General features: G+C 35.9%; 1 protein-coding gene and 1 pseudogene across 1 annotated transcript in view; one reads left to right on the top strand and one right to left on the bottom strand.

Moving 5' to 3' along the window:
• The first annotated feature begins 13,986 nt into the window (after nucleotides 1-13,986).
• On the top strand, nucleotides 13,987-17,843 carry LOC120265468 (annotated as a pseudogene).
• LOC120265236 (sm-like protein LSM3A) overlaps nucleotides 14,101-18,966 on the bottom strand; it is a 9,035-nt gene continuing 4,169 nt past the window's right edge. The window contains exons 2-5 of the mRNA XM_039273116.1: nucleotides 18,670-18,868; nucleotides 18,356-18,451; nucleotides 18,024-18,112; nucleotides 14,101-14,463 (exon numbers count right to left, since the gene is read on the bottom strand). Of these exons, the coding sequence (XP_039129050.1) occupies nucleotides 18,032-18,112; nucleotides 18,356-18,451; nucleotides 18,670-18,868 (376 nt within the window). The 3' untranslated portion in view covers nucleotides 14,101-14,463; nucleotides 18,024-18,031. The remainder of the gene's footprint in view (nucleotides 14,464-18,023; nucleotides 18,113-18,355; nucleotides 18,452-18,669; nucleotides 18,869-18,966) is intronic.

Raw genomic sequence — 18,966 nt, 5'->3', positions numbered from 1 at the left:
GATGTCGGTTTTCAAGCTTCCTGCTTGGGTGATCCTTGAAATTGATATAGATTTGTAGAGACTTTCTTTGGAAAGGACCATATTTGGACCCTAAAGGAGTCAGACTAGTTGCTTGGAAAAGAATCTGTCGCCCTAGAAATATGGGGGTTGGGGTATTCTCGACCTTAAGGAATTCAGTCACGCATTACTAGGGAAAGTGGTGGTGGAAGATCACAACTAACCCAAATAGCTGTTGGCCCAAAATAATCAACGCCAACTACAACACTTTTAATCCCCTGCTCCTATGTTTCATCCAATTCCCAGAAATATATCTTTTTTTCTGTGCAGGAGTTACTGATTCCTTATCCTCTTTTCATTTATGCTTCGCCAAAATCTATTAATAGCGGAGCCAACATCTCTTTTTGGTTTGACAGATGGAACAATGGACAAATGCTAAAAGATCATTGGCCAAACCTTTTTAATGACTATATCTTTTCGTGGATTACTCTAAGACAATTCTCAATGCATTAGTCATCCTAAAAGACTCTTCCACACAGCTACAATAAATGATCTTCTTCCAATCTTGAGGTCTATACCGGTCTGCTCTACCGACCAAGAGGACTTAAATATCTGGTCTTTGGAAAAAAATGGAACTTTCTCTGTTAAATCTTTCTACAAGCTGCTAATTGATGGAGGAGTTCAAAGCCCACTCTACTCTCAATTTTGGAAAGTTCACTCCCCAAGCGAAATTACACTTTTCTGCTAGCTCGTTTGAGAAGATAAAATTCTTACACTTACAAACCTTTCCGAAATTGGATGCAATCTTAACGCCACTGATACTTGTGTTCTCTGCCATAGAGCCTCAGAAATTGTGAATCACTTGTTTGTTGCTTGCAAATACACAGATCGATTGTGGAACTTTTTCATTCATGTTTTTGGCTCACACGGGAATCCTCCTATTTCTAGCTTATGGACATCTTGGTTATTGTCCTTAGAAGCTAGATCCCGGACATTGTGGGACCTTTGTGCTCGAGCCATTTTCTGGCACATTTGGCTAGAAAGAAATACGCGCATTTTTCATTTGAATGCTTTACCTCATTTTACTATTATCATCATAGTTGCTAACACGCTCCTTTCTTGGTTTTCTACAGTTTCTCAGATACCCCCGACGATTTAGAGCACAACTTGGATCAAGAGTGGTCCCCCTTTTCTTGCAGCTAAGACATGCCTGTGTCACCAGATAGTTGTCTCGCCCGATCTTGTCAGCTCTTCTTTTCATGCCTCTGCTTTTCTCCCTATTTTTCCTTGAGTTTTTCCTCACCTCGGTGAGGATTACGTGTTTCGATCTGTGATCTTCTATTTTCGTTATTAGCTATCTCTATTTATTGTACTCTTTTTACTCTCTGTTTTAATAAATTAGTGGTTCATCCACTTTATTAAAAATGAAAAAGCTTTTGGTGATGGTGAACTCCATTTTTGTAGTCCTTTTTTCATCATTAATGTGCATTCTTCTTTCTTCTATCACTCTTTTTTTTTCTCTCTCTATTTTCTTTTTCTTCTTTTTTTTCCCTCAAATTTTTATTTTATCTATCTATTAGGTTTCTTTCTTCTGGCTCTCGAGTTGATAGAGATCGGGGATTTATTTTATTTTTTTATTTTTTATTTATAAAAATATGTATAAACAATATCAAGTTTTATATGTAAAAAATAGTTAAGATTTTTATATAAGATCATGATTATGTAAATAAGATAATTAATAAATGAGTATTTTAAGTATAATTTAAAAGAAATTAGCTGTTGGGTAAGAAAACAGTTGAGATTTTAAGATTGCATAAGATAATTAATAAATGAAAATGTTAAGTATATTTATTAAAAATGAATTTTTGGGTCAAAATCAAAGACCCTATGCCTAGACCTTTGGCCCCGTTTAAAATTCCAACCTCAATTGATAGATATTAATATTGTCATAAATATTATAAAGAAAAGTTTATAATATTATCCTAAATCAATCACATAAGTCTTATTTAAAAAATAAAAAATAAAAAATTTAAAATGGGATAAAATAACAATAAATATAAATTTTAATATAAATTTAAAAAAACATAACATAAATTGTGAGGCTCTTAAAAATCATGGGCCTATATCTAGGATTGGTCCTAAGTATAATGAGTAAGATTAATAGGAAGATAAATAACTGACATATATAATATATTAGGGACACCCTAAGAAATAATTATTGGGTAAATCATTTATTCTAAATGGCGCTAAAGTTAATTATTGAGACGCTATAAGCTTTTAGTCAAATTCAAAGCTGGTGTTTCACAAGATAAGTGGTGAGATAATTGATAAAATTAAGCTTTCATTTAATTAAAGAGGTAAAGAATTTGACTAGTGCCTAATTTCAAGTTAAGGTGAATTAAAAAGGTCTTTTCTCTTTAAGAGTAATACTATATTTATTTAACCGTCTGAATAACTTTCTCAAATTATGTGATATCTATGAGAGCTGCACACCTCTCTCTCTCTCCTAGTGAATGCCATATCACCCATGTAATGATCCCACGAGATATGAACGCTGCATTAGTCCAGATTTTGGTCAACTTCAACCTTTGCTTCGAGTAATTGTATCTTCATCAATCCTTGCCTTGATTTATTCTACTAAACGTCTATCACACTGTTGATTATTGTGATCGATATCCTTGCTGTCGCTTAAAAACATGGTTCTCTTAAAGCACTCAAGTTGGTGCGTCATCTCTCACAACATTTGCAACTAAGGAAAGTTCAACAAAAGAGGGCTATCGCACATTGGTTTCACAACTATCAACCTCATATCCTTAGTAGAGTTAAGCTGCTTGGGCTTGCTTGGGGTGAAGGGTTGTGGAGGGTTGGAGAAGGTTTTGGAGGTAAGGGTTATTTGAACCCTTATTTGGGGTGAAGGGTTGGGGATAAAATAAGGGGGCGTTTGGATGCCCTCAATCATTACCTTGGGAAAGAGAATCATTGATTACACATTCTCTTCCCCTTGTTTGGATATTTTTTTTTTGCATGTAATGATTGAGGGCTAAGAGAAATCATTACCTCCCCTCAAGGCATAACTCATTCCCCCCATATTGGGGAAATGAAATGTAAAAATTACATTTTTGCCCATGAAAATTCCTTGTGTTCTTGCATGAAAAAAACCTCCAAAGTGTGTTCAAGTTCTTCTTTGGCATTACTTACAAATTTATTTGTTAAAATGTTTAAAAAAAATAATTATAACAATTAACCATATAATTGCAATGATATTTAATTATTTTAAATAAATAATTACAAGAATGAAACCTCCACTGGCTTAAAAATAGAGAAATTTATATAATTTAATTATTAATTATATTAATAAAATAATTAATTACTTAAATAAAACTATAGTAATTATAAAATTTTATTTTATTAAATGTTTAAAACAATAATTGTAGCAATCAACATATAATTAAAATAATATTTAAATAATTTAAATAATTACTTACAAAAATAAGCATACATTGACAATTAAAAATAATTAATAAACTTATTAATTAATTTTTTATGAAGTCATTAATGATTAAAAAAATTTATGTGTCATTAAACATATATACATATATTTTTATTAAAAGAAGGGTATAAATATAATTGACTCACATATCCCACACTTACTTTTTACATTCCTAATACATAAACCCTCCTAACCAAACACAGTTTTCATTACTATTCTTTCTCCATTACCCCATTCCCATTACCATCTTCATTACCCCCATTCCTACCTCCATTCTTATTCCGTCATCCAAACACACCGTAAAGGTTTTGGAGGTAAATGGGGGGTTGAAAACACCCCATTTTACCTCCACTTCTCAACCCACTAAGGTTCATATTTTTTTTATAACGAAAATGCCCTTAGTAGAATAATAAAATGCCCTTAGTATTTTATTTTATTGTGATAAAACATTGTGTATGCTTATTTTGATTTATTCCGGTTTAACAATAAATAGTGCTTTTTCTTAAAAATTATTATTTTTAATTAAACAATAATAATTTTTTATTATTGAGTTGATATCTCAAAGGTATCCTATTTTAGTAATATTGTTTTATGTTTATTACTTTATGATAACAAATATTGGAAACACAAGACATATCAAGGATATTTTGGTAATATTAACACCAACCCTTACTTTCCTTTACCTCCAATCCAAATACAAAAAGTTAAATAACCTTCCCTTACTTTACTCTTGTCCCAAGCGTAATATAAGTTCAACCCTTACCTTCCCTTCTTTTACCTTACCTTATCTTACTTTATGAACATTCCCAAAACTCCATCCAAGCAAGGCTTAGAAACCTTCCACCCTTCTATTGATGAACCCAATCAATACTTGCATTATGTCAAAGAAAAAAATTGGAGCAAGGCTTAGAAACCTTCCACCCTTCTATTGATGAACCCAATCAATACTTGCATTATGTCAAAAGAAAAATTGGAGTTGAGTGAGAATCAAATAGATAATGACTCGAGATGTAGAATTATTTGAAGTAAAATAATTTTTATTTATATATTTCGCCCTTTTTAAATTGAACTAGAAATTATTTGAAAATGACATTTTACTATAACTTATTTCTAATGTTGGATAGTGATATTAAAAATGAAAAAAAGCGAAAAAGATCTTATCTTCCAAAAATATTTAAAAAAACTTTGGTCGGGTTTTCAACCAGAGAGCATACTTTAGCCAATTGATTTTTTACATGGGCATATATGTGTAAATTTCTCTATGTTATTATAACTCTTTTTACACCTACCATTATAAAATAATTATCTTCCCATATTCACACACACACACACCCCCATCCATTAAAGAGGTCTACCGTCACATATGTTTGTGTAAATTTCTCAATTTTATTATGACTTTTTTTATACCCACCATTCTAAAGCCTAAAAATTTATCTCCTCATATTCACACATATTAAAAAGAGGTCTCAGTTATAGGGTTTCACTACCTCATTTTCAAAAGTTTAAAAAAATATTACTTGAGGTTTGCCAAAGTTGTGAACTTTTACCCGACTACTCTGCTACTCGAGCGTTCCTTTTCTCTCCTCGCCATCTGTTTCCCTTTTTCATCTCCCCTCTTGCTATGGCAAGCGGGGGTCGACTCTCGACCATCCCCCAATGCCCCACTCCCCCCTCTTGGGCTCAAATTGCCTCCAAACTCACAACTACTCAAGAGACTTCGCCCCTCCATAATCCTACAATCCTTAATAAACTCAAAGAAACCACCTTAGAATTCATTAAGCTTGATAGTGATACTCTGAATCGAGCTCGTCTTCGCTTCCAGCATTCTCTCTTCGGCAAATTCTTTGGAAAGCCTCCAATATTCGAACAAGTGAAGACCATCCTCTTGAAGAAATGGGAAAACATTGGAGAAATCTTTATCTCAAACCTTCCTAACGGTTTTATCCTTATCCGATGTTCTAATCAATCTGTTTTGCAGCGCCTTCTCTCTGAAGGACCTTGGACCATCAATGGTATTATACTCCAATTGTCTCCTTGGCGTCCGTATTTCGAACCTACCTTCACCAAGCTCACAACGGCTACAATATGGATCCAACTTCACAACTTACCCATTGAGTTCTAGAGTGGCGACACCCTTGAAACCATTACTTGCCACCTGGGAAAGCTTCTGAAAATTGATGACCTTACCCTTTCTCTAACCCGTACCAAGTATGCTAGAGTCTGTAATGAATTAGACCTCTCCAAAACTCTTTGTAAAGGCTTCTGGTTTGGAGATGACCTCCATCGTGTTTTCATTGTTGTCCAATATGAACGTCTTCCAACTTTTTGTTATTCCTGTGGAGTGATAGGGCATGGGTCCAATTCTTGCAGCCATGCTCCAGCAACCAGGAAAGCAAATGTTTGTCAGCCCCCTCGTTCTTAACAAGGGAAGGAGGTAAGATAGGAGCTTTCTCTCATGGATGTTGGAGCCGTGCGCAGTAACTCGTCTCCCCGACTAGTGAAATCGGTGCTCCGTTGGTTTCTACGATCTCTAAGGCTGAAACGTATAATGGACCTTGGTTACTCATCTCTCACCTGCGAGGTCTTTCCCATTCCCACGGCGGAAGTGCTCGCACTCCCAGCGCGGTTGAGGGTTCGGCAGTCATTCCGAGAAGTGACGATCGGTCCTCCCGGGACGTCTCTGGTCATAGCTTACATGGCGGGCTGCGAGGCAGTGCTAGTGGGCGGCGCCACACTTCCTATGCCACTTTGCACGATAACCCATGCCTGGAGGTCTCTGTTCCCTCTAACATTTATAACATTGCAGCCCCACCCGTTGCTCTGCCAAATGTGCCTGGGGACAGTGAGTTGCGCCATCCCAATGTACATTGGGACTCCACTGTGCCCTCTGACGCGTCCTCTCATGTCATTTCCCACACTCCGTTGGAGAAATCCTCTCCTCCCATTCAACCCCTGCAACTCTATCACAAGACAAATGAACCGTTGGATCGTAGGCATCGATCCCCACCCCCTGTCCTTTTGTCTTCTATTGTTGAAAACCCTTCTCTCAATACTGTAAACCCTAATCTAGAACACTCCAAGCTTGTTGATCAGGTCATTGCTGCTCTGGACGATGCTTCCATAGAGGAGGATAGTGACCAAGATGATGAAGCTTCTGAGGATACAGATGACCAAATGTCTGAAGAGGAAGAACCTGACCCTAGATCAGTACCAGGAGGAAGCCCGGCGAGTTGCTCTTATTCGCAAGGGTTCTCTCCTAGACGTGGAATCCCAAAAGAAGGAACGTTTGGAGATGGGCGAAACAAGTCATTCCTGACTTTGTTTTTACTTTGTATCCTTTTTCAGGGAGTTCTATTTCTTTCTCTAATTTGTTTATGATGAGTGCTAAAAAGATTTGTTGCTGGAATTGTAGGGGTCTCTCTTCCCGGGAAACCCTTGCTCGCATCTTTCGTCTTATTCGTCAGAATGATCTTATTATTCTTTGTTTAGTGGAAACCAGAGCTAATTCTACTCGCGTAGGTAAGTTCTGTTCTAAACTCTCTAAGCCTTGGGATTGGGCCTCCATCCTCGCCGAGGGTTTCTCCGATGGCATCTTCGTCTGCTGGAAGAAAGGTTTGGGCATGGTGACTGCTATTGCTTTCTCTCGATGCGTCCTTCATCTGGTGATATCCTCTAGCTGTTTTTCTAGTATTATTATATCTGTTGTTTATAATTCTAGTCGTGTCTCTTCCCAATGTGTGGTTTGGAATGAGCTTTCTAAAATTTCGTCTTTTCACCTCCCTTGGTTAATTATCGGTGATTTGAATTCTATTTTGTTTCCGAATGAGCATAAGGGTGGTCGCTTCTACTACTATTCCCGTAAAGCTTCTTTTTTCCGGGGTTTTGTTGATTCTAATAATCTTTTCGATCTTTATTTTTCTGGGTCTCCCTTCACGTGGTGTAATAACCAACGTGGTTTAGCTTGTCGCTGGGCCCGTTTGGATCGCTGCATTGTAAACTTAGATTGGATTTCCCGTTTTAAAAAATTTTCTCTTTTTCACCTCTCCCGTAGTTTTTCGGACCACTCTCCTCTTGTCTTGTCGGTCTCTTTGCATGATACTACTAATCGGTACTTGTTCAGATTTGAAAACTACTGGTTGGATTTTATTGGTTGTCATGATACTGTCAGAGAAGCTCTTCGGTCTCCTGGCCATGGTAACCCTCTTCATATTGTTATGCATTTACTCTCTTGTATTAGATTTAAGCTTAACTTATGGAAGTATAATGGTGTATATTCTTTAGAGCATGCTCTTAAACAGACTGAAACAGATATTTCAATTTTAGAAAGTATGGATGATACTGTTGTTTCTCAAACTAATTTGTCGGTCCAGTATGCTAGACTTGCAGCTATTCAATGTCAAATCTATATTAAGTGGGCTCAGCATGCGCGCCTCCTGTGGGTTTGTGATGGTGATAAAAATACCAATTTCTATCACAAATCAGCCCGCATTCATGCCCATCACAACCTCATATCTCACGTTATGGACCCTTCAGGTAACAGTCATTCTGATCATTCTAGCATTGAGCACGCCTTCATGAATTTCTATTTTAATCTCTGGTCTAGTTCTAGACTCAATAATCATGATAATTTTAATGATATTCTCAATGCTTTGCCTAATGATCTTCCTAGTATTTCTTGTGATTTTGGGCTTCATCTTGTTCGGGAAGTCACTAAGGAAGAAATTTTCCTTGCACTTCTCGATCTTCCCACTGGTAAATCTCCAGGCCCGGATGGTTTCAATATTGAGTTTTATCATTTTTTCTGGGATGATATTGGTGATCATTTAGTCACTGCTATTAGATATTTTTTTCAAACTTCTCACCTCCCTTCTTCACCCGGGGTAGAACTTATATCACTCTTGTCCCCAAAAATCGAATCCCGGTTGGTCTCGGATTATTGTCCCATTTTGTTGTGCAATGTACGCTATAAGATTATCTCAAAACTCCTTTCGAATCGACTCAAGCACTGTTCTTCCCTATGTTAGTAGGTAGAGAGCAAGCTTGTTTCATTTCGGAAAGAGGGGCTTTTGATAATGCTATAGTTGTTCAGGAAGTGGTCCATTCACTTGAGTTTGACCGTAATAGCCCCCCTAGGATGCTCATTAAACTTAATATTGAGAAAGACTATGATACCCTGAACTGGAGTGCAATTCTTGCAACCCTTACCAAAATGAAATTCACGTTAAATGGATTTCCTGGATCCAAGCTACTCTTCTTTCTTCTTCTTTCTCTATTCTTGTTAATGGTATTCCCACTCCTTGGTTCCCCTCTTCTAGAGGTATTCGTCGTGGGAGATCCTTTTATCCTCTTACTTGTTCATCTTAGTTGCCCAAAACTTCTCGGCCATTATGAATCGAGCCCTTTCTACCAATATGATCCCTGGTTTTGATTGCAATATGCACTCCAACTTTAATCATTTAATGTTTGCTGATGATATTATTCTGATTACTAAAGCTTCTAGATCTGCTGCTCGTAACATAAATTTCTGTTTATCCATTTACTCCCGTTTGACCGGCTAATGTCCCAATCATGCATAAACTCAGATCTTTCTCCCCTCCTGGTTTAACAAAAAGGGTTGCTCACGATGTTGCTCCATCACTGGATTTTCCCAAGCTCAATTTCCACTCACTTATTTGGGAATCCTTATCTCTCCTGAATAACTTAGTGTTCTCTCTTTCAAACCTATGATTGATAAGATCAAAAATATGTGCACCCATTGGAAAACTTATAAGCTATCCTCTTCTGCTAAATCGATCCTTATAAATTCCTCCATTCTTTCTATTCTAACCAATTATCTCTTCGCGCTACCCTGTTTCCGACTCGGTTCTCCAGGAAATCACCAGGCTGGTCAGGGAATTTTTTGGGTTTAAAGGGAGTAATGGAAAGGGCATCCATGCAGTGAATTGGAGCTGTATCACTGATAATAAATCTGAGGGGGGCTTGGGTCACCGGAACCTTGCTTTGGCTAAGACTTCCCTTATGGCCAAGAATGTCTTCAAATATCTGAACTCGGATAATATCTTCTGGGTTGATATTGTTCGTCATAAGTATGGTCCTTAAATTTCTGGATTTATTCTATATACGCCAATTGTTCTTGGATTTTTCGAGAGGTATTTGTCGCCTCTGCTAGTACATTAAAAACAAAACTTTTTGGATCAAATCTTTTTAATCCTATTCAGACCTCTTTCTTGCTTGATCCTTGGTTATTTGAAATCCCTCTTGCCTTCAAGCCCACATTCTTAAATGTTAATGCTGATCTGAATGCTATTTGTTTTTCTGACTTTCTTGAAAATGGCTTGTGGAATCATAACATGCTTATTTTAACTTTTGGAGATCTTTTAGGTTCTTTGGTTCCTAATATTTGTGCTTATGATCATAAGAGTAACAATTTCGGGTTTTGGCATCCTCATTCCTCAAATATGAAAATTTCTTCAGTTATTTATCATCATTTTAAAACCATAATTTTTGACTTGAATATGGAGTGGTTAGGTTGGAATAAGGTGTGGAAGCTTTTATGTTGCGCATGAGTCAAGCATTTTATTTGGCTTATGTTGCATGGTAGAATTTCAACTACTCATTTTCTTAATAGCATCAATCTTGGCCCCAGAACTTTATGTGTTTTTGCAACATTGAAAATGAATCCATTGAACACTTATTCCTTGACTGTCGTTGTGCCCAGCTGGTCTGGAATATGTTAAATCATAATTTGGGCATAAATATTTCCTTCCCTGATATTATCTCTGCCGGATTCTGGATCACTGACTACAATTTTTCAACTCATACTATCTCTGTCATTGCCGCCAGTATTTGGTATTTGTAAAAAGCTCGTTGTGATGGCATCTTTAACAATATAAATCCCAATTTCACTAGCATTGCTACTAAAGTTGTTGCCCATGTTAAGGAATTTATGCAGGAGAATTCGTCTTTATTGGGTCGCAAGCTTCTCATCGATAATTTCTCCCACGTCAACGGCCTCTTTCTCCTTTATGCTCATTGTTGGCTTGACGACAACAAGATTGAGTAAGTTGGGCTTTTTTTATTTCAAACCTTGCTTATGTTATCTCTTGTGCGAGGTTGTTGCACGTTCAATGCGAGTCGCACTTTAAAGCTAGCATCAAAGCATTCAGCATTGCAATTCGAACTTCTATTGATAGGCAACTGGGTATTCGACGCATTCTTCATTGCAATCATGATCTCTCTCAAACTCTGAAGGATGGTCGTAACCTTGTTGCTTGGAGATTTGAGTAGGAAATTTCAGATATCACTCATCTCTTTCAAATCGCGGGCAATCCCACACTGATCGACATCCCTTCTAATTGGAACTATCCAGCTTCTGCTCTCGCCTCTGCTGGCAGCAACAACCACTCTCTTTGCCTATTTCTATGCGATTTACCTAGGTAGATCATAAAGATAATTTCTGAGCATGGTTTTATTTTCTAGCTTTCTGTTTTTTCCTCTCCAGTTATTTTGTTTTATTGTTGTTTTGTTTGTTTCTGTTTTTCTTTTCTTTGTTTTGTAATCCTTGAATTCTTGTAAACTTTATTTTTATTTAATAAAATTAGTTCTTTGAGCTCTTTCCAAAAAAAAAAATTAAAAAAATATTTGATTATTACAAATATCTTAAAAATATATATAAATATGATAATTATAATATATATTTATATATTTAAAAGCGGAGATTTCACTTTTTATGGTCTTTATATTTTCCCTTAGCGTATCTTATAAATATTTAACATGATTTTTTTTTTGAAAAAAATATGATTCATTTATAACGGATTTTTTTTTATTTGTTATTATCCAAAACCGTTGATGTAGATGTCACTTGCCACACATATTATAAAACAACAATTATTTATTATGTATTCTTATTGTTATAGGATGCTGGCAATTGGTTTTGTCATATTAATGGCCATATTGTTGAAGAAAATTCATTATTTTATATTCAAAAAATTATTTTGTTTTTTGGCTAATGTCCAGGGGGATGGACAAAATCCAGAGGACAAAAGTATGAATTTTTAAAACATGATAGCATATAATCCACTTTTCAAAAATAAAACTAAATAAATATTTTTTAAAGAAAAATGAATAAATCAGTAATTTATTAAAAATAAATTAATACAAGGCTAATATAGAGGCGTTCAAATCCCATTTAAACATGGTGAATAGGGTCCTTTGTGGTAAACACAGACGATGGGTTCCCATGCATAGAGTGAGGGTATGTAGTACATTCAACATATACTGCTATGCCCACAAGTGGAGGACCCACAACTCCAAAAGACCGGCCTAGTAGGGTGGGGTTGCCTCCCAGCTTTCTCATGCCATAGAGCTCCCAGTTTCATAGCATGGATGTGGGAATTTAAGGGGAATCATTCTGATCTGCGATCGAGAACCCTTTGGCTGCCGTCGGTCCCGGGTAATCTGAGCCTGGGACTGCGGGGCGGACTCCAGGACCCACGGGGTTTTCCACCGCTCCGCTGCAACCCGACCCGACCCATGAGACGTGGCGTGGACCGGGCGCTGAGTGTCCCACTCGCCATTTCTGCGAAAGCCATTTATATATGCCTACGAGTGGAGCGACCCCAAAAAAGCATGTAAGAGGGTGGGGTTGCTTTCATATACAGCACACAAAGACTCCATTTCATAGCCGATGTGGGACTAAAGGGGAATCATTACATATACCTCTTACGTCCATGACTCGTAGTAATTTATTCACTTAGTAAAAAAAAATTAATGTTGTGATTAAAAACAGACAAAAAAGCAACTACATACTGTTCCATAACTTACTAGGAGAGAAAAAAAAAATAGAATAAAAGATCTAAATGCTAGCAGCTGTGAAAATAAATATAAAAAAACTATGGTTATTATTATGCACATCTATAGCATATATAATTTATTTTCAGTATAATCATATATATGCTATAAATGTGAACAAAAATGCTGATAGTTATTTAGTTTAATATATGTAAAGTTAAATTTTTTAAAAGTATACGCAAACATACATTTAAAAACTTAAAAACTATTTAAATGTAAGAAAAACCCCAATTTTTATCTCCACTCCTTCAAATGCTAACTTCTCCAAATCCTTTCTCCAATTTTCTCTAATAATAATAATAATAATAATAATAATAATTAAAAAAATTATCCTTTTCTCCATAGTCCATACGGTTGCAATATTTAATTCTTGGTTTCCCTGTTTGTTGCCTATGTACTTTTTTATCTCAACCATAAAAAGTGCTTTACAAATTTCAACTTGCAAAGAAGTTTCTTCTGCTACGGCCACTCTGGATAAACACAAAAGTGGGTCCCCACACTCCACAATCCTTGCAAGCCACGACCAACTACAGATGAGAGACCTCATCTCCACAAAATCTCAACCATTTGATCATGATCAGAACGGTTCATATCTCAAAAAGGCAAGCATTGGTCAACATCACCCAGTTCATGAAGTTTGGATGATCTTTTTAGCACACATTCCTTCTAAGTAACCATGTTTTGCCTTCTTTAATCCATCTCTTTTCTTGATCCAAATCTGCAAAACTTCTCTTCTTTTATTGTGAATTTTTAATATTCAGTTGATAAAAAGGTAGCACTTTTTTATTTCTATTGCAATTAAAGGTATTGGTTTCAGTTCTGAATTTATTTATTTTTTCCATGGATTGCCATTTGCTTACGTTAATCTACAAACAATTTGCATTGAATTGATTGTATATAAACTTGCATTTGTAGATTCTTGGAAGTGAATGTATGCAGGGGAAGAACAATGAGGATTAATGCCTTGTTTTGTGCCATTTTCATGCTCTGTTTTTCATCATGTTATTGCTCAGCAAATTGGTTGAAAGCAAATCAGGCTGCTACACTTATTGTAGATGGTTCACCGACATCTCGGAAAATACCCGATACGATGTTCGGGATCTTTTTCGAGGTGAATTTTATACTTGTATTTGTCTTTCTACAGATTGTTATGAATGTATTGATACTATAATCCTTTCAAGAATTATGTTCCATAGCAATGGAATTGCATTTTTTTTTTATAGGTTTTATTTGTGTTTGTCTATTCCTTCTAAAGAATGAACAAAGGTAATGTCTTGTGATATTGTTGTATAGGAGATCAATCATGCAGGAGCTGGTGGTCTATGGGCAGAGCTTGTAAGCAACAGAGGTGAGTTCAATGCCAAAAATTTAATATCATCAATCATAATCCTTGGTTTGAATACAGGGGCTGTCTTGTGTTTTTGTATTTCACTGTATAAGTTTCTTTTGAGTAAATTTTTAGGAATTTAATTGCAGGTTGACAAATTCATGTAAGTAGTAGCTAAACATTGTCTATATTTCTGCATTTAAAGGTTTTGAAGCTGGGGGATCGACCACTCCATCAAACATTGATCCTTGGTCGATAATAGGGAATGAAAACAAACATAATTGTCGGAACCCGATCGTACTTCTTGTTTCAGTCAGAATAAGGTCGCTCTCTTCGAATGGAAGTCCTGTGTGATATCGGTGGATCGATAACTTGTCCAACTAGTGGTGCTGGTATATATAACCCAGGGTTATTGGGGCATGGTATGAACTCATAATTTTATAATGAGAAACCATCTGAATTTCATCATCAATTTGCTGCATACATTTCTGTTCAATATTGCAGAATATAGAACAAGGGAAAACATATAAATTGACAATGTATGTTAGATCAATGGATGCAGTGAACTTATCAGTTTCACTTACAAGTTCAGATGGATTGCAAAACCTGGCTACAGCTAACATTGTGTGGGTCTCTTTCATTCAATATAACAATTTGAAAAATTCTCAGATGAAATTGGAGAAATCTGATTTTAATTAGTTCTGCAGGACTGCTGCTTTGGACATGGCAAATTGGACAAAAGTAGAACTCCTGCTGGAAGCCGAAGGAACAAATGTTAATTCAAGACTTCAGATTATAACTGCACAAAAAGGCATCATATGGTTAGATCAAGTATCACTCATGCCATTAGATACGTACAAGGTAAAATTTAGAATTTAAAGTTTGAACAATAATTTCATCCATGTGTTTGATCAAGGACTTCATTGAAGTACCATCTTTGAATCCTTGACTCTTTGTGTAAGAACTTCAAAGCATATCTTTACTCATTACTAGTATAAGAAGTACACTCTGTACGTCATTTTCTCATTATTAGGATAAATTTGATTCGGATGTTCAGATGGTTTAATATTTGTCATCTCTAGATTGATAATTAATTTTCTTTTTCCTTCAGGGGCATGGTTTTCGGGCAGGCCTTGTTTCCATGCTAGCAGACCTTAAACCTAGGTTCATTAGATTTCCAGGTTTATAATTATTTTCTTGCAGCCACTGCTTGTGCTTATAAATTTAGGAATAGCACGATATTAAATATATGACGCTTATTGATCAGGAAGTGACCATATAAATGGTTTATTTGTTCGTCTAATGTTTATTCATCTACTTCTATTGCTCTAGGTGGTTCTTATGTTGAAGGCGAATGGCTAAGGAATGCATTTCGATGGAGAGAAACTGTTGGTCCATGGGAAGAAAGGCCCGGCCATTTTGGCGATGTTTGGAAGTACTGGACTGATGATGGTCTCGGCTATTATGAGTTTCTTCAAGTATGTATTTTATGGTTTTACTTGATTCTAAGCTTCAGAGTAAAGCAGCTAGGGCACTTATAACTATTTTTCTAATTGCAGCTTGCCGAGACCTCGGTGCATCTCCAGTATGGGTAATTAATAATGGTAATCTTTATCAGCTCAGGAAATTAGCTGATTGTATGCCTAAAGTGGATCTCTTACACTTGACCATTTTATATTTCAGGAATCAGCCATAACGATCAAGTTGATACTTCTACTATCCCAGCATTTGTTCAGGTATGGTTAAACTCTTCTATTGAGCAATTACAAGTTATATACTTCTATGAACTAATATCACCTGGTTTGCTGTCATAAACCTTTTTTTCTACAGGATGCACTTGACAGCATCGAATTTGCTAGAGGTGACCCTGACTCTAAGTGGGGCTCTGTTAGAGCATCAATGGGACATCCTGAACCCTTTGAATTGAAATATGTTGCACTAGGGAATCAAGATTGTTGGAAGAAAAATTATCGAGGTGACTCCTAATCAAATAGTTTAAAATATGCACTGCTGAAGAACTCATGTATGCTACAATATCCTGTTCAAATCATAAGTTCATGACTAGCAAAGAATTGCTGAACCGCATGATTTTTTTTTCACCAAGACATCAATAAATAGTCAGGAAAAACTCAGATCAATCTAATGCATTCCATGGCAATGTTTTTGATAGGGAACTACCTCAAATTCTACTATGCCATAAAAGCTGCATATCCAGACATTCAACTTGTTTCCAATTGTGATGGTTCTGCTGGCAAGTTAGATCATCCTGCCGATCTCTATGATTTTCATGTACAAACATGCTCTTCTGAGACTTCGTTAACATTATTCCAACTGTGTATTTGGCTAACAATGATTTTCATGGATAGCTTTATACTTCAGGTAATGACATGTTCACAAGAGCCCATCAGTTCGATCGCACATCACGGTCTTCAACAGGCCCTAAGGTTTGATGCCATTCACATATTAATAGGTCGAGTTTGCAGCAGCAAAGATAATAATTAATCCTGCTCATCATGTCCTTGTTTATGATGAAAAACTATTTTAAAACACAAATCATGCTTACTTTTCTAGGCATTTGTGAGTGAATATGCGGCCACCGGAAGCAATGTGGGCAAGGGAAACCTTTTCTCTGCATTAGCACAAGCCGGCTTCCTCATTGGATTAGAAATAAACAGGCAGGCTTTTCCATAACCCCTTCTTGGCTTTCTCATAGTTCTAGAATATAACATCATTTTCAGAGCATGCTTTGCAGGAAACTTGTCAATGCTGTCCACATTTAACAAAAACAAAACCTACAATCAGCAACATTGACCCTGATATTAAGCTCCACCTTAACTTGGCCATAATATGAATATTCCTCTAAGACTAGTCTTCACTATTTTATTATTGATAGATGGTACCTGTTTTCTGATATGAACTATAGTGACTCATGAGCTTCTTACTATGCAGTGATGTGGTTGAAATGGCAAGCAATGCACCACTTTTTGTCAACGGCAATGATCGCAGGTAAATGATTTATATTTAACACTGCTTTAGCAACTTGAATGTAGCAGTTATACTGGACTTTAAAATTTGTTATAACATTCAAACATTGAATTTCTGTGGTACGATGCCATTGCATTCCATATGAGCACCAATTCAATGCCTTGTGACTATTGGAATTTAAAATCAACACCATCACTCACATAGAGGCTACTAATATCATACAAATCTAATAGAAGATTTTCCAAATAAAGGTGGAGCCCAGATGCTATTGTATTCAACTCATGGCAAGAATATGGAACCCCTACTTACTGGATGCAGCATTTCTTTAAGGAATCAAGTGGTGCAATTCTGCATCCTACCACGCTTAAAACAAGCTCCTCAAACTTGATTGCTTCTGCAATCACTTGGCAGAGTACAGAAGACACTAGCAGCTACCTGAAAATAAAGGTTTTCTAATTACATAACTTGGCCTTCGCATCTACTTTATCTAAAAATCTTAGCTTTATCATAATGCTTGTGCAAGTCAAGTCAACTTGGAATTTTATTTATTCAGATTGCCAATTTTGGGGGTGATAATGTGAATCTCAAGATCGCTGTTTCTGGTCTACAAAATGTTGTCAACTCATCCAGATCAACAACTACTGTTCTTACTTCCAAGAATTTGATGGATGAGAATTCTTTCAAGGAACCAAACAAGGTGTGCAATATACCTTTTTTTTTTTTTTTTACTTTACTGACATGGAAAAATTAAATCTGCATGATTCCATGCACTGTTAACATAACATCCAAACTCTCATTTCATTTATACCCAAATATTTCCTGTCATATTACATAGCCATAATATTGTTACTTCATTTTCTAAAAAGATCATAGTTACATTATTTTTATTTTGCTTGTATACTGTAGGTGGCGCCCCTTCAAAATATGCTCCAAAATGCAGGAACAAATATGGATGTTGTGATTGTCCCGCATTCCTTAACATCATTTGATTTAGCACTTTCTCAAACAAATTACTGGTCTGCAATTTAAGATTTAAAACAGAGGAAAAAGGTGTGACTGAATAAGGATTGTTAGTAACTTGTAAACTATGGACTAATAACTTAGTTATCGCCATGTCAATCTTGTTCATCAAATGATTGTATTTAATTCGATACTATAATAACAACAAAACACAAAATATGCTTAGTTTTGCTCTATGAACCCTCACTTTGTGGAACTAGTATTCTTGCAAGTCATTTCAAAGTCCATTGTATTCAAGTAGCTATAGGAAACATAAATTTACCTAAACAAACACTGGTACTAATACATTACAGTTAGCTACAAATGAAAGCAGACAAGCAAACTGTAGGAATTGGCCTGCCAATGCTAACTTACAGAGACTATCAGGCTGTCCTCAATGGAGGAGAAACCAATATGACACCATCTCCTCTGACAAAAAGAAAAGGTACTGTTCGCCTTGTTGTCTGCAAAATTGGCAGTGGCAACAGCATTATACACCAAAAAAAAAAACTCTTGCAATATTAAACACAAATTAAAGCTAGTTTATGTTAGTTACACTGAATTATTATATCATTCAAGTACAATGTTAATGAACATAAAAACATGCAAAATTTGGAACATTGAGCAGTGGAGAAAAAAAGTCATATGCATATGAGCAATAGTTTATTGATAGAGAAAATTATTAAATGGAAGTTAAAATCACTAACCCGAACAATCTCTTCATAAGTTTCATCATCAATTTCAACAGTTGTGATTATTTCTTCAACATCCCCAAGAATCATATTCAAATGCTGATCATAAGCCTAAAAACCATTAAAAAAACATTAGATAAATTTTAAAAAAAATTGAAATAAATGAGCCAAAAATACTGCTATTGTAAATAAGGGTTAATGCGAAAAAAAAAAAAGAGGACAATTTGATCAAGAAATCAGAGGGAGAAAAAGAAAAAGAAAAAGTACTAAAATCACATGATAAGGGTTTGTGGGAATCAAGAAGAAGCCAAGATGGATATATGGATTACATGGAGCTTGCCGCGGAGTTCACGATCGGAACGAAGCTTGACATATATGCGTTCGTCGAGACTGAGACGGATTAGATCCAAGGGCTCCTTCACAGTGCCTCTTCCTCCGCTGCCATTGATCCTTCTTACTCTAGAGATCTCTCTCTCCCTTCGGCTTCTTCTCCTCCACCAACTCTGAAGCTTAAGCAAAACCCTAAATCTAAAAACTTTTTGAAAAAACAAAGATGCGGTGCGTTTGAAAACGGGAATATATAAAAATATATATATATATATATATATATATTAAATAATGGTTTT

Source organism: Dioscorea cayenensis, chromosome 7 (genome assembly GCF_009730915.1).
Source record: "Dioscorea cayenensis subsp. rotundata cultivar TDr96_F1 chromosome 7, TDr96_F1_v2_PseudoChromosome.rev07_lg8_w22 25.fasta, whole genome shotgun sequence".
NCBI classification, from domain to species: Eukaryota; Viridiplantae; Streptophyta; class Magnoliopsida; order Dioscoreales; family Dioscoreaceae; genus Dioscorea; species Dioscorea cayenensis.
The sequence above is the reverse complement of the archived record's forward strand: the minus strand, read 5'-3'. Positions and strand labels throughout refer to the sequence as shown.